General features: G+C 38.2%; 1 protein-coding gene across 1 annotated transcript in view; it reads left to right on the forward strand.

The window, feature by feature from the left end:
- Nucleotides 1–16,410, forward strand: part of LOC126036468 (histone-arginine methyltransferase CARM1-like) — an 86,677-nt gene extending 70,267 nt beyond the window's left edge. Inside the window, exons 7-13 of the mRNA XM_049796267.1 lie at nt 988–1,078; nt 5,342–5,423; nt 7,520–7,605; nt 8,980–9,069; nt 9,300–9,437; nt 11,083–11,172; nt 14,760–16,410. Of these exons, the coding sequence (XP_049652224.1) occupies nt 988–1,078; nt 5,342–5,423; nt 7,520–7,605; nt 8,980–9,069; nt 9,300–9,437; nt 11,083–11,172; nt 14,760–14,769 (587 nt within the window). The 3' untranslated portion in view covers nt 14,770–16,410. The remainder of the gene's footprint in view (nt 1–987; nt 1,079–5,341; nt 5,424–7,519; nt 7,606–8,979; nt 9,070–9,299; nt 9,438–11,082; nt 11,173–14,759) is intronic.
- The last annotated feature ends 519 nt before the right edge of the window (nt 16,411–16,929 follow it).

The raw sequence follows: 16,929 nt of genomic DNA on the forward strand, positions 1-16,929 counted from the left end.
TGACCAGGCTTTGTTTCCTGCTTCCGTTGACACATGCACAATAGAATACAAGGGCTTTCATTTAAGCTCCTAGGCAGTCTGATGTACTGTCCACAGAAAATAATGGAATGTAATTCCCCTGGTTTCCCAAGCCATTAGAGTGCAAGATCCTAATAAAAGTGCATTCTTGCAAACTAGTAGATCAGGATTTCATTCCCTGCTCTGTCACTGATTTGTCATTTCATGCAAATAAAATTCCATTTCTCAACTTGAGCATCTGTTAAAATAAAAAGGTGTAACATACATTTTTGTGTTTGTAAAATTTTCAGTATTTACTCTGAAGTGCAAAGAGTTTCCTGGATAAAAGTCTTAAGAATGTAGTGCATAGAACTACTTCATTCATTAACAGCAGCTCCTCCAAATTTGACCAAAACCATATACGGCAGTTTATTCAAGATCAAGTCTGAGCTTGAATGTAAATCCTTCACACAGATGTTATATTTATTAAGTTAGCTGTAAGCAAAGAAGGTGTTATAATTCCACTGGACAGTGTTGAGAAGGTATTTAATAGCTAGCATTTCACTTCATTTGAAGGAAGCTAAATAATTCAAATATTTGACACAGGACCATAAAATTATTAGGACATCATGAAGTATTGTGGTCTGTTCTGTAAGTTGTTCTGGGTTGGGTTTTTTACTAACTGCTTTAGCGTATTCACATTTCAGTAACCCATATGTTAATGAAACCAAATGTTAAGATACCTGAAGTGTATGACAATTGCTACTTCTGAACTAGTGGTTTCTCACTAGTGAAGACGTTCCTGTAGAGACGTCTTGAGACTATAGAATCGCAGAATTTCCTGAGCTGGAAGGGACTCACAGGGATCATCAAGTCCAACTTCTTACTCCATGCAGGGCAACCTTAACAGTAAGCCATGTATTTAAGAGCATTGTGCAAACACCTCCTGAACACTTGCCTTGCTACTTTATATTATCTTTTGTTTACTAGGAATGATGTTCCCAACTTACAGTGACATTCATTTGGCTCCTTTTTCTGATGAGCAGCTGTACATGGAACACTACTCCAGAGCCAATTTTTGGTAATGATTATATATGTTGTTTTATTTTTATCAAAGATTCAGTAGACGTTAAAAATAAATCAGTTCTTTGATTTAGCATAAACTATCTGTCAACATTGGAAGAGAATGCTTTTATGTTTTCTATGTTCACTTCTGCTCTGGCCTACAGTCATGCTGTTTATTGTGCAAGTCTGAAGGATCTCTCAGGAAGTGCTAGAGCTGACTGGGTCTATTTTTGAGAGAAATTCATTCCATTGGTAGAAAAAGAGTTGACTGTGAATCACGTGCTAGTGTTTCCTTTGCTACACCACAGCATAGTATGCTGCGGATGGTGATCATTGTATTGCTTGAATCCCCAGGTGCATGAGCACAGGAAAGATACCTTGGTAGTCTTCCCAGAGAATAAGTATCAATTCCCATCTCCTGAACAATTTTCAGTTTGGCAGTTATTTTCTGTCCACCTAAATTTTTCATGCAGCTTTAACTAGAAGTTGTACTCATTTTTGCCTTGGAATGTCCTACTGCTACTATCTATTGTTGAGCTGTTGCTGTGTTCTATATAGGAGAAAACATTTTCAGTGATATTTTAATGAGGAGAAATTGAGATGATTCCAATTCAGCAAAGGGCAGGTTTATTTTCAAACATCTCCAGTCCCTCATGTGATACAGATCAGTTAATTTATAAATTAGCCACTTACAGATTATTATTTAAAGGTTTTGGATAAAAGGTACTGTGGAACTCTGCAGTTGACTATTTTTAAATCTTCTGTAAGATTATAAATGCAGTCTTTCAACTGTGCTTTCAGCTTGCAATGTGGAATATCAACATTGTGGTCTTCATCAAACCTATTTGTTGGTATCCTAGATTAAAGACAAAGTTTTCTTCCATGCCCAGGTTACACCATAACTGCTCACACTTACAAGGTTTCTTCTGGCTGCCTCTGAAGTAGACCTATGACAAAAATCTTACTATTTCTATAGTGATTAGAGGAGTGAGAGAAAATCAAGTAATTTACATGCTGAATCCTTTCCTGGCAATGTTAGTTTATACAGCCAGTTTGTGTTCTTTTGTCTCACTGTGTAGGTTGAGCTAGTTATGAAACGCTTGCATTATGTGTTTCCAATCACAAATACTGCTACAGTATTTTTCTATGTTAAGAGACTGGAAAAAGAAGGGAAAACTAACTTCTGATAAGTTTTTGCATCTCCATTGTCATTCTGGTCCCTCTTCCCAAAGATTCTATTATTTTTGCCTATATACATGATATGTCAATGATACATATTAGACTACAAATTACAAGAGTGAAGCACAATATTGTACCACGATGCAGATTCTTCATCACTTAATAAAGAAAATAGATACATACTTAGTAGTTTGAAGCAGAAATATAGCGCTTTTTTTCCCAGGTCTGTACAGGACTGGATGTTACTGCCAATATGAAAGCATTTAATTTCAGACTGCTTGGGATGCTTCATCTTCATTTGTAATAAATGTAAGATGTCTGTGGAATACCTGTGGGGTAGATAAAGTGTATGTATGTGTATCTCCATGAAGACTGACATATATGTTAATGTTATTGGTGGTGGGAAAAATTCTGCTACCTTTTGTTGTTTAAGAATTGTACAGTTGAGACTGAATAGTCCAGCTAGATTAGTTTCTTACATTTTGTTAACAAAAATACACCATCTGCATTCTAAATAAAAAACAAGAGAACTTCATTTGTGTTTAGCTGGCATACATTTAATAAGCTGAATTATCTGTCAACCATTGCAAGGCTTTCAGAGAATTGCATAAAGGGGAAAAACAGATTTTTCAAGTCTGCTTTGGTAACTGATTTCTCTTTACACCAGGAATGTTTTTGTCATTGATATTATTATCACAGACTGTAGTAATACTTTGCAGTTATGATAGCAATCATGTTGGTATCATATGGCAGCATACTGCAGTCTGTCCTCCGCCCATCTTTGCGAAAGGATGTCTCCCATTTTTGGCAGATCTTTTTATTACATACTTGTAATTTTTTTATGAGACTGTTTCAACCAAACTAACCACAGAAATGTCACACAATTGCCCTTGATGATAATCCTTGTGTATCAGGTTCTATCTGACATATTCCTAGACAAAATAGTTTGTGTGCTTACAGTATAATTTATTGCTGTCTTGATGTCCTGTGAGCAGAGGGCTGTAGTATCAGTCCTCCTATCAGTCCACATAGTTGTCATTTTGCATGGATGTATGCCCAGAACATTGATTGTGCAAGAGGATTAAATGCTCCTGAGGTTACTGAGTGCTCTAAAGACCAACAAATTAGTGCTTTTAATGTCTTCAACCAAATGCGGGATCAAAATGTTCTCAGTGAGAGTGCAGTAGTTCTGCTTCTGCACCACTCTAGGACATTCATGTTTTAATATTAAAAGGTCTGGATATCCTGATAGATCCAGAGCTATAAAAGTCTTATTTCAGACAAAGCACTTTCTCAGGGCTTTTTTTGACATTTAAAGGAAACCATCAGGAACTAGTTGGTGACAGCCTGTGATTTGCTAAGCTTCAAATTCCAGGCCTCAAGAAACAACTTTAACTCATTCTCCAGCTTTGTTACTTGGAACAGAAGATGTGTTTTGTGTGTAAGAAATCCTTTCCTATTTAGCTAAATGTATATCCTGTGACTTAGAGATTGTATATTGGTTTGGATTTGGTTGGATGATAGTACTTGAGCAAAAGACTGAAAGAAGTATCTGTATTTACAATTTGAACTTTCATCTGGTAAAGGTACCAGGACTTTAAAAAAACCTTCAAAATCCTGCACAAAAATCATGCTGTGTATTCTAACATTAGATGCAGCAGCTAGCCTAGCCTGTTTACTGCTATACAAAGGAAAGGCTACATGTTTCTCATGCACTTAGAATTATTGTCTTGGATCTGTAGAGTAGGAATGATTATGCGACTGTGTAAGTTTTTTTTTGTTTCTCTTCAGGCCTATAGATTGGCTTACTGTTGTGCTTGAGTTGCATATTAATTTGTATTTACCAGTAATCATTCCTGAAATTGTGATAATGTATAGTCTACCATAGAAGAGCAGACTGCTCTCTTTGTCGGTGAAAACCTTGCAAAGATAGAAAGATACAAAGCATAAATATATAGTGAGTGCTTAAAAATAGTGTGTGTTTTGTCTGTTTCTCATCAGTGATAAATAAGCAACTCAATTATACAGTACAGCAAACATATGGAAAAGGGTAAAAGATCACTTGCAGTTACTGGTGTCAGCTGATTTCCTCTGTTGTGCTTATTTGAGATTTTCCTTGAAGATATCTTCTCAGATATCTTTAAGGCATGCAGTCATCTGGGCATCTTTCCTCTATGCAATTAGCACAGAACTAGTAATGCGGAATTTATCAGTATTAAAGGGATATTGCCAGATTGGTTTAGACTAACTCATCCACTTTGACAAAAGTTACAATAGCTTAGGAGTTGTACAATGTTGTAACAATGAGGGCAAATGTTTAAGGTTTCCCTTTTTAAGTGCTTCTGAGGACTTGGAAGTCCTGACCATGGTTTTGTATTTAGATGGTACTTCCATCACAAGGAGCTGAGCTTCTTTGCCGTTTCCCCTTTCCATCCCCTTTTGTTTATGTTATCTGGAAGTAAAGATACCTATTAAACTTTTCTATAAGTTGATAAGAGGGTTATATGCAGGAGGAAGATTACTGCAAGCATGTATATTTTAATTTCAAATTTCGTACTAGAAACAGTCTTGAAGATACAGTAAATGCACATTTGCATAAATTGGTAAGATAAAAATACAGGGGGTTTTCCCCATTCTGTTTGTATAGGATAACCTTTATTTTCCTTTTTAATGTCAATAAAAAGGAACAGACCTGTAATACAGGTGTCCTCATCACCATTTTGATTTATACAAGGTCCACCCCCAATTCTGGAATAGCTCAAGATTACAAAAGTAGCTTAAGAGTGCCTCAGCCCTTCTCCCTATTCTCTGCTTGCTGTGTGCATTCTTTCAGAAGCATTGGATTCTTTCAGAAGCGTAGTGTGAAATGTCTCCATATGTCCGTTTGAGGGGATCATGTCACCTCAGTGCTGTATAGGATGTCTGTGGGGAACGTAAAGGAAGCTAAGGAGGATTGCAATTTGGCCCCTTGGCAGATGGGAGAAAGGGAAAGAGGTGCTTAGCCACACTTCACCTGCCATTTACAGTTATTGTGCCTGGGACTGGTTGGAACCCAGAAAAAACATTTTTCCCTAAACATTTTATGTGTTACTGCTTCTAGGTACCAAGAATGGTTCTATGGGGTCAATCTGTCCAGTCTGCGCAGTGCAGCTGTGGATGAATATTTGCAACAACCAATTGTGGTAGGTTTGTATGTCTGGGGGTTATTTTTTGTGTTTTCTTCTCTCCCTATCTTGTTCCCTGCACAAAATCTTAGAAGTACAGTAGCCTCCTTGTTTAACAGTGCTCTGTGGCTGTTAAGTAGACAGCCAGGAACTAACTGCAAGTGTGAACAGAGCTGCTGTCAAAGGTTAACTACTCTCTGTAATATTCCTGGTTTTGCTATGAATAACAGATGTCTAGAGATATGCACACATTAGGAAGCCACAGCACGTGAACAACTTTCTTCTTACTATACAACTAGCTTCCGTCAGTGTTTCCAGCCTCTTAAACAAGTGACTTGACCCTGATTTTTCCCGTCCCATCTCTGATCCACAAATTAAAAGAGAAAGCAGCCAAGCAAACAGGTTTCTATATTATGAAACAACCCTTTTTAAATAGGTAAATTAGTAAATTGGATCTAGCACCTGCTGTTCTCTGTTCTTTTATAGTAAAAGTCTAGGTGGTACCTAGTTAGAGAGAGTGTGGGAGAAATCCTTCTCACCTCTCTGGGGAAAAAAACTAAACAATTCCCACCCCCCACCCCAGCATAATGCTTCAGTGTAGGTGCAATGAAAAGGTTTGCTCTCAGAAATTTGCCTGCAACAAATCTTGGCTAACTTTAGGCTAACTAGTTTAAGTAGCAATAGCAGTGTAGCTGCTGTTGTATGGAGACCTTAAAACCTGTCTGGAAAGACCATCAGACTACTCATGTGACCTTCTGCACTCGACTGCTTTTAGTACTTGAAATGGATAATAGAAAACTCTCACTTGTCTTCATAAATTTCTGCCATATCTTGGACTATAGCATGGTCATTCTCAGTGCTGGCTCTTTGGCTTTCAGTTAGAGAATGGAGTAATCTGTAGGACTGTGGCACATACTTGCATCCTGTATGAAGTACAGGTTTGGCTGGGTCTCCCCTGAAATTCTTCCTGTCTTGGAGATCAGAAATGCATTGCCCAATAAAAGCCACATTAAATTGTTATTTAAAAAAAAAAAAACCAACCGCATATCTCCTTGGCTTCCCCTTACTCTGTAGATAGATTTTAGTTCTCAGAAGGGGGGGATGATAGAAGCCTTTACATGAAGAGTTTGCTTTACTTACGAAAGAGCTTGTAAACAGTGATAGATTAGGATTAGTACATGTGATTAAAGAAAGAAAAATGAAGGGAAAAGTTTTCATTTGGTGACTACCTCTAACTTTTTTCTAGAGGGAGATCTGTATTAATTTTGCTTCCTATACTTAGTAATGTAATTTTCAAGTATTTCCATACTGTCTTCGTTCAGCTTCCCCAACTGTGCAGTGCAGAAAAGCACACCAAAACACGTGTAGTTTAAAAAACAAAGAAACAAAAAACAACAAAAAAAACCCAAACCAAACAAACCAGCCAAACCAACCCACTGTTTTGGGTTTTTTTTAACAAGTGATCAATTTCTAGACAAATTTTATTGTTTCTAGGTTTAATGGTCTTATAAGGAGCGGCTGAGGGAACTGGGGCTGTTTAGTCTAGAAAAGAGGAGGCTGAGGGGAGACCTTATCGCTCTCTACAACTACCTGAAAGGGGGTTGTGGTGAGGTGGGTGTTGGTCTCTTCTCTCAGGTGGCTGGAGACAGGACAAGAGGAAATGGCCTCAAGTTGCGGCAAGGGAGATTTAGGTTAGATATTAGGAAAAATTATTTTACCGAGAGGGTTGTCAAACATTGGAACAGGCTGCCCAGGGAAGTAGTTGAGTCACCTGGAGGTATTCAAAAAGTGAGTGGACGGGGTACTTCAGGACATGGTTTAGTGGGCATAGTTGATGGTTGGACTTGATAATCTTGAAGGTCTTTTCCAACCTAAATGATTCCATGATTCTATGAATAAAACAGTCTTTGAGAGGTACGTAATCTATCAAATATATTTAATCCTGATAATAATGCAAAATCTAACAGTGTTCTAAGGGATGCTATAAAAAATGAAACATTTAAAATAAGTTTATTTTTTGTCTTTTTTCCCAGTTTTTTTTAACTGAAAAGAAGTTTGTATGCTGACAAGACAGAATGATAACACTTGCAACTCTCTCTTTTTGACCCCCATAGGATACTTTTGATGTGAGAATTCTGATGGCCCAGACAGTGAAGTACACCATTAACTTCATGGAAGCCACTGAGGAAGATTTGCATAGGTCAGCAGACACCACCAACAACCTAGTCTTAATCTTTCTTTTTTGTAACTGGCTGTTGATCTTTAGTGCTCAGAGGTGTGGAGGGAAGGTGGCATGCCAGTATGATTAGTATGCTACTCGTAATGGACCAGAGCATTCATCTGCGTGACGATTTGTCTAGTATTATCAGAGAAGCCTGTTTGTAAGCCTGTGAAACATCAGAGATGAGTTCACAAAATTTTCTTACTGAAAGGGATAAAATGGGCTCTGAAGGAGAGTGTTTACCTCTTAGCATTATACATTGGGACACATTTAAATCTAGTTACAAGGCAATTTTTCGTTTTCTGCATAGACATCCTAAAAGACCTTGTCAAACGGTGTCATCACAAGCTGCCTTGCTTAATTCTTTTTTTTTAAAAAAAAAACATTTTCCAGTCTAATAGGAGTCAGCTGTACCTCTTTACTTCCCTCCAAAGCTCCTTCAAATCTTTAGTCAGAAAGTCTTTGTATAAACCAACCTGTATCCCCTGTGTCCCTGAATGACAGCAGAGAAGCCTCCTTCTCAGCACATACGTGAAATAAAATGTACCATATGGAAGAATTTGAGGGAGTACTTCAAGTCCTTGCAAGACACTGTTGTAAGGGGAAAACATCATAGGCTGTCTCTGAAACTCTGAATCCTTGTTGTTTCAACATGACTCTCAATTAATTGTATAAATGACATGGTCTAGTGAGAGAGAAGAATTGCTGTAAGATGGAGGAAACAGCTGGAGAATTGCTTTCCAGTTTCAGCTGGCTAGTGCTGACTTCCTTCAGTGGTTCTTGGAACTAACATGTTCATACCTTAATGCTAATTTTATGATATTTTTCTGCAAGAGTGGGTGAGATTTGGGTTTAACTACATAGCCAGTAATAGTTCTTTTGGAAGGGAAAATATTCCAGCTCCTGCTCAAGCAGCTCAGTTTTTCCCTCTGGTTCCAGTAGTAGTTCTGTTTGTCAAATTTGTAGTGGAACATTTTCCTATTTAAAATAGTATTTAAAATAAATCCAGGTCCTTCACTGGGAATGGGAAATTTTTCATTGGAAAGACTGAACGCCTGTATTTGTAACTGTCTGCACTGTTGCAACAAATGATGCAGTAACACTTGTGTAGTGGCATATTTGATTCTACTATCAAATAAGGCACACAAAAAACTAACACCTAAATCAGTGTCATTGGTTAATTCTACTGACACAGTGAAAAAGAGCATATCTTTTTAAATATATGGAAAATTGAGACACAAAATGATGAATAAGAGTGGAAATACATAAATTAATACAACGTAGGTTTCTGGTGGAATTCTTAGTACTTCTTGGAAATTACTTTGGTAGCGTATTGGTTTTTTTCTCCTGCAGAGTGGAAATCCCTTTTGTTTTCCAAATGATGCAGTCTGGACTAATCCATGGCCTGGCCTTCTGGTTTGATGTGGCATTTGTAGGATCGCTGCAAGTACTTTTTTCTTCTTCCTATGAAATACTAACTACAGAGGAAAAAATTGCATCTTTCATACAAAACATGCCAGAATTAGACCTTTAACTGATGCTGACCTTGTTTGTAATGTAATTCCTTCATATTAAAGAAATTATGCCTTCTAGAGTTAACAAGAAGTGTGATAACCTTGTGAAAGGAGAAGACAGGAAACAAAGTCTAGATGTTTTTTTCTCATTTGTTTTAGGGTAACTGTTTGGTTGTCCACTGCACCAACAGAACCTCTCACTCACTGGTATCAAGTACGCTGCCTTCTTCAGACACCTCTCTTTGCTAAAGAGGGGGAAACTCTCTCAGGGAAAGTCCTACTTGTTGCCAATAAACGGTAAGTATAAATGCTTGCCAAGCAGATTTTGTAGTGTGGCTGTTCTTGTTAGAGGTACCCAAAAGACACCAGTTCATTTTTGGGTATGCTTGTACCCACATTTGTTATTTCTGGTACCATTACCAATTTGTGTGGTATCCCTGATACAGTTACATAGGCACTGTTGACTGTGTGAGACTCTGGTCACCAAAAGGTCTCTATATTCCATTCCTGTTACTTGTGATGTTCTTTCTTGCATACCTTCTCCTTAACCACCTGTCACATCCTGCCTTCCCTTACAGTGCTACTTGCAGCTTTTGTCAGCTTTCCACTCCACTCTCACACACAGCAATCTTCTCAGGTCGTGTCCAGTCATTTTCCACACCTTGCTCTGGTAATGTAACCTCTGGCCATGTCTTTGTCAGCAGCCTGGTTGTTTGCCTGAAGCCCCAACATCACTTGTCTCTCAGCAAGTCCTGTGCAGAAAAAAGAACTGGGGTTGATCCCAAATCCATTACATTTTTAATTCTGAAAAAAATTCCTTATGGATGTGCTCCCCTGTTTAAGAATAGTGCTTTTCATGTGTTGTTTGTCCTTCCACTGAGACTAATGAAGAAGGCTGCTTTTGGAAGGGTGTAATTTTATTTTTTTTGGGGGGGGGGGGGGGGGGGGGAACAGGGGGAGGGGGAGGGGTGGAATGTGCTGACCAGTCAGGTGATTCCAGTGACATCAAAGCTGTCGGTAGTACTTCCAGGGCTCTTTAATCACATCAGCAACAAATACTGAATTTGGGACTTGTCAAATTTCCAGACCTTGTGCTTATGGAATTCCTCAATGAGAAAATAAATAATACAGATCTTGATATGTATCTTTCAAATGTAAAATGTATTCATATTTTAATATGTAAAAGAAACACTGTATGCCACAAAGTGATCACGTAGCCACTACTGTAAATATGCCACCACATAATGCAATCTACAATGGAGCATGGCTCAGAGATGCCTGAGCTAGCAACCATGCCAGACTGCGAATGAGAAGCACTTTAACTGTGTGTTAGCACTGAGCTAGGAAATCCTGCTACAAAGCTAATCTGCTTTTGGGATCAACATAGCACCTCTGTGTAACTCTGCAGTTGCTGTTCCATGCAGGAGGACCAGCTCTGGTCAGCTTCAGCATTTTGGTATGCTCTCAGTTGCTCAGTTGGTCCTTTTTACTTTTCTGTGTAACTCAGTTTCTTGCAAAAAGTCCTGTGAAGAATATCCTTCCTGTTGAAATCCAGGATTATAACAAGAGTGAACCTAATGCTATCTGGCCAGTTAGATATTTTTGATCATGAAATAATACTCTGATTGTATTTGCTAATGTAAGGGGGGGGAGGAGGATATCTTTCACTATTGAATACTATCAGTGCAAAATTATATTTTCAGATGCAAGCTCTTAAAATCATTTAAGCATCTTGTACATTTTCCTTCTTTACAGATGACTAAACATTCATGTCCTTGCACTGATACCACTCCAAATAAATTCCCTTTGCTTGTTACACTAAGTGGTTATTATTCAGGCAGTAACTACACTGGTATTTTTTCACACAAGATGTTATAGTTGTTTTAGTTCCATTACCTCTTTTTTTTTTTTTTTTTCCCCCATACTTCTCTTTCCGTTGCAGGCAAAGTTATGATATTCAGATTGTGGCTATGGTGGACCAGACAGGATTTAAATCTGGTAACGTTATTGATTTAAAGAATCCATTTTTTAGGTAAGAAATGCTTTTGACTAAAATACACCATTGTAGTGTATCATTCCTTCTTGTATGACAGGAAGCAAAGCACACCCACTTTGGAAGATAAAGTCTCTGGTCTCTTACAGTTTATTTTATTTCTACAGGTATGAGTTCATTATTGTTTTGTATTAGCAGTAGTTACTTATATAAGCCAATATTCTATTTAGGCTGTGTGATAAAGAGCAAAAGAAAAAACTATTTACGATCTGTAATGATTTAGTGCTGCCAAAATAGTAGACATTTAGTTACTTGAACTAATGTATACTTCAAATCTCCTGCTGTTTCCTGTTGTGTGGTGTACCTTATTGTGACTGGAGGAAACAGCAATATGCCAAGATGCACTCTAAGTATGTAAATTGATAGTACTATTTGACATGAAGGACCTGTCCTTTCTGTATTAAACATGAGGGGAGGAAAAAAAAAAACTCTACCTGCAGCAACTCCTTCCAACTAAGCAGGAACCTTCATTAGATGTTGCTACAGCACTGTATTTTGGGAAAGGCTGTCAATTACAGATCAAAACTAGCAGGAGGAAGGAGCCAATTCTTCCAAAAGAAAAACAAAATATTTTTGAGAAAAACAGGCTGGCTGTGTTCTGTTCTCATTCTTATGCTGTATTTGGCATAAAAATAGGCAAATACAGCTGTTGGAATTGATTTTTTCCAGAAGTACACATAGAAAATGCTTCCCTTATTCATTATATTTCCCGTTTCCTATTTTTCTGACTCAGACCTATATGACAATTCCAAAGTAATCATATATAACAAAATATCATTGTGTTTGATGAAAATTAATTAACGTTCCTCTGTACATCAAATGTGCAGCACATCAGTCCTTTTGGCTTTAGAGTGGGCCCTTTTGATTAGATTTGGAAAAATGCTTTGTAATCAAGGTCTTCAAGGAAGACTTGCAATAACTAAAAATAAAATAATGCACTGGAAAAGACTAATTTCCTCAGATTTGACCTGTGACATGGACAGTGTCTAGCTTGCTTATGTTTTTGGTTTGGCTAATACCAGTTTCCACTCTAAAAGCTTTTTGTGAGGATGATTATGAGTAAGTTTTCTGGTCTTCTAAAAATCTCTGTACTTTCAGCACCCATTCTGTAAGTGTGACTGACTTTTCAAGGATGATACAACTCTACTCATTTAGAGGCAAATGAAGCTTTTGTTAAGAGTTTCTAACTTATATAAAGTGTAGAAATCACTTTCAGAATGCTGTTACTCATTTGCAAGAAAGCAGGGGGGGAAATGGTCAAGTTGTGTGTCATATATAGAATCATAGAATCATTTAGGTTGGAAAAGACCTTCAAGATGATCAGGTCCAACCATCAACCATGCCCACTAAACCATGTCCTGAAGTACCCTGTCCACTCACTTTTTTGAATACCTCCAGGGATGGTGACTCAACTACTTCCCTGGGCAGCCTATTCCAATGTCTGACAACCCTCTCGGTAAAATAATTTTTCCTAATATCTAACCTAAATCTCCCTTGCCGCAACTTGAGGCCATTTCCTCTTGTCCTATCTCCAGCCACCTGAGAGAAGAGACCAACACCCACCTCACCACAACCCCCTTCAGGCAGTTGTAGAATGCGATAAGGTCTCCCCTCAGCCTCCTCTTCTCCAGACTTAACAGCCCCAGCTCCCTCAGCTGCTCCTCATAAGATTTGTGCTCCAGGCCCCTCACCAACTTGGTTGCCCTTCTCTGGACATGCTCCAACACCTCAATGTCTTTCCTGTAGTGAGGGGCCCAAAACTGAACACAGTACTCAAGGTGCAGCCTCACCAGTGCCCAGTACAGGAGGACGATCACCTCCCTGCTCCTGCTGGCCACACTATTTCTGATGCACGGCAGGATGCCACCTGTGCACACTGCCGGCTCATATTCAGCCAGCTGTCAACCAGCACCCCCAGGTCTTTTTCCACCAGGCAGCTTTCCAACCACTCTTCCCCAAGCCTGTAGCGCTGCACGGGGTTGCTGTGACCCAAGTGCAGGACCCAACACTTGGCCTTGTTGAACCTCATACAATTGGCCTTGGCCCATCGATCTTCAGACTGTCCAGATCCCTCTGTAGAGCCTCCCTACCCTCAAGCAGATCAACACTCCCATCCAACTTGGTGTCATCTGCAAACTTGCTGAGGGTGCACTCGATCCCCTTGTCCAAATCATTGATAAAGATATTAAGCAGAATGGGACCCAATACTGAGCCCTGGGGAACACCACTTATGACCCGCTGCCAACTGGATTTCACCCCGTTCACCAGAACCGTCTGGGCTTGTCCATCCAGCCAGTTTTTTACCAAGAGAAGAGTACACTTGTCCAAGCCATGAGCCGCCAGCTTCTCAAGGAGTATGCCATGAGACAGTGTCAAAGGCCTTGCTGAAGTCGAGGTAGACAACATCCACAGCTTTTCCCTCATCCACTAGGTAGGTCACCTGGTCATAGAAGGAGATCAGGTTGGTCAAGCAGGACCAACCTTTCCTGAATCCATGCTGGCTGGGCCTGATCCCCTGCTTGTCCTTCTTTATATAGAAGTACTTTAAGTTATATGAAGCTGTGTTCTAGTTTGACAATTGAATGTAAAAATGTCACTATGTGCTTTCATGGTTGTTAGCCAATTAACCATATTGAGTTCAATAATTTAGACTGCTGTTCTCTTATACATTAATTCTTGGAGCTCTTGGTTACAAAATCCTGCCACAACACACTAACCTTATTTAACAGGCCTCTCTCCTGTGAGGCTGCATTATTTTTTGTATTGATCCTTCTCCATTTTGCCCCTGCCCTCACATTGCAATTACCAGAACTCTGAAACAAAGGCAAAGACTTTCCAAAAGAAAAATGCTTATTTATAAACATGAGGTAACTTTCAAAGCATTCATAAGGTTTTTAAAAATTAAAATATAATCCAGATTTTAAACTAGGGCATGCAAATTACTGTGCATGGTGGGACATTATGCCAACACATCCAGCCTACATGCCAGTGTCCCTGATGCAAATACTTATCCTTGTACCACATGGATGGGTAGTAGAGAAGGGGCAATTCTGGACATTTTTTTTCTCATTTAAAACAACTCCATACTAATTCTATAGCATAAGGTAAAAATAAAAGACTGGACTGAGAGGCCTTTCATTTTTGTGAAGGCAATGGCCTGAGCTGCTATAAACATGAGCAAAAGAAAGCCTCTGCCTTTGTAAAATAAGCTATAGTGGATTTGGTAGTATTTTATGCTTGCCTGCAGAGCTGCAAATCTAGATGAAAAGACTTCAAGTTAAATTTGAAATCACACTGCATTTAATAAATCCAGTAACAGCATAGGGGACTGATTTCATAGCTTTATTCCAGCGAGACTTGTCTGACATACATTAGCTGAGCATTGTGGTTATACCACTTTCAATTTAATAAAACTCGTTATTAAATATCAAAAAGTTGTCAATAGTTTTTGCTCTGGAGTAATATAATGGTTATATTTGAATTTATTAAGTTTGCTTAGTTCAGCTAGTGCTGTAAGCTATTAAAGAATTCTGTATTTTAACTTTTATTATTTCATCCATTTTTAGGTTGTTCTAGAATATATTGTAATACGGCATCTGGAAGGAGAAGTGAGGTTCTCAGCAAGCTGCATAACCAGTGAGACTGAAATCAGTTCTTAGTAGGACTACTGGTGATTATGTAAACTCAGTTTGTAACTGTACATATCTGTAATTGTATGTGAGTCACATAAGAAGGGAATGTTGTGGTTCGGTCTCTTTTTTTTTTCCCCCTTTTTTACTAATTTAAATTTAGTCTGTGCTCACATTTATACTGGAATTGCAGCAGACTGTTTTATTCCAGAAAGTTCATTTGGCATAGAACAACTATTTCTCTGTTTATTTCTGTTTTACAGTAAGCTCCCATTGGTTCACTGGGGAACCAATGTTTGGTTTTTGTTTGTTTGTTTGTTTTTGTTAACATTCTTACCAATATTCTTGGTTATGGAACGAAACCTACCTCATGTTGCTATGTGTAACACATTAAAAGAACTTTGAGCAGTATGTAGCGTCCGTGCTTTAAACATTCAGCCCTGATTTCCAGATATTTCAATGTTTGGTGTTAAACTTCCAGCTCACCTGGGCAGTATGTTAAATACTTCAGTTTTCTCTCAATGAACTCATTAATTTGGTTCATTTTAAGACATGAACCTGAAGTAATCTTGCACATACTTTGTAAATGGTCTGAGATTTCTCTATGCCTATAGAAGTGTAACAGGACACATTTCTAAATTACTCTTAGAATAGTGTGATATAAAACTGTATGATGGATATGTGTGACACTCACTTTTCCTGTAACTCTGTGAGAAATAGTGATAGTCCAAGCTATATAAAGATGTATTTTTGGCTTGTGTACCCAGCAAATGAGGAAGACTATAGTACAGATTTTAATGAGATGTCTCTCCAGGCAACATTATGCAAAAAGAGCACATAATGACTTTTATAGAATGTATTTTGGTTGTTCAAAGTAAATGCCTTAGGATGAATTAAAGAGCTGGAGTCAAATCAGAAATGATATGTAATTTTATTACCAAAAACATAACTGCAGTGATACCTCTAGCAAGATAAAATCAGCCTTTCCCCTTCCACACACTGTTGCAAGGCTGGTTTGAATGAAAAGCTCCACAAAAACTAACCTGTCTCTCAGGAAGTTACAAGCTGCATTTGATCAACTGACCAGCTAAGGATCCCTGCTGGGAGTAATTAAGAAACAGCTGTAGTATCAGAGGTTTTTCTCCAAAATCAACAGCCATTTGCAGATACTTAAAGATAGTTTATGAGATCACGGGAAGTAGTCCCTAAGATTGTGAAACTTGTAAAGGTAACATGAACTTAATGGCTGAGGCCATGAAGCCATTGAAGCTAGCATCAGAAAATGATTGCCTTGTTATTTCCAGTAGCATTTAATACAGGTGGGAGACTTCTAGTATAAAAATGTAGTTTGCACAATATAAGACTGTTTTGTTACACAAATATAAAATACAGTATTTAATGTAGGTTGCTGCCTCAGAATGGTAACAGAAATTATCATTCTAACCTGTACAAGCAGCACAGTAAGACTTCTGATGCAATGTCTGATGGCTATCCTTCCTAAATTTAGTCTGCACAGTGATTGGTGGTTTTATGCTTGTATGAGAGAAGGAAGCAAATTTAGGAATGTCCAAACCCAAATACCAGGAAGCTGTAGTTCAGTTTTCTAGAGTTTGGCAGGTTTTCCTCAGCAATTATGAAAGGAGCATATGAAATATGAATCTGAATTCAGCTTATAGATTTGTAATGTCTCCAACTGACCTGCATGTCTGTCTGGATCTCACATTTCAGTCTCAAACCTCTTCTAAAAAGTATCTGTATATCAAAGACTTCTATTTTCTATAGGGGAAGACCTTACATTGTGAATTTCATGTGGCAATTTCCATTCTTATTAAGGAAGAAAGTAAATAAAGGGGAGGAAAAACAACAGCAGCAGACAGCAGTGTTAGGTTGTGTATCTTTAATTCCAGAGCAAAAAGTGTACATATCTAATAACTGTACCTTATATATATATAGAAAAGATTGTTTCTTTACACACTAACAAGTACAAAGAATATTTCAGAGTGCTTGCTACTTTGAAGTGATTTGGATGATCCAGGACTGGTATTTGTATTTCTCTCTACTTCAGGAGTTCACTTTATTCCAGATTGTATGCTGAAACAGAAGAGAA

This window comes from Accipiter gentilis, chromosome Z, assembly GCF_929443795.1.
Source record: "Accipiter gentilis chromosome Z, bAccGen1.1, whole genome shotgun sequence".
NCBI classification, from domain to species: Eukaryota; Metazoa; Chordata; class Aves; order Accipitriformes; family Accipitridae; genus Astur; species Astur gentilis.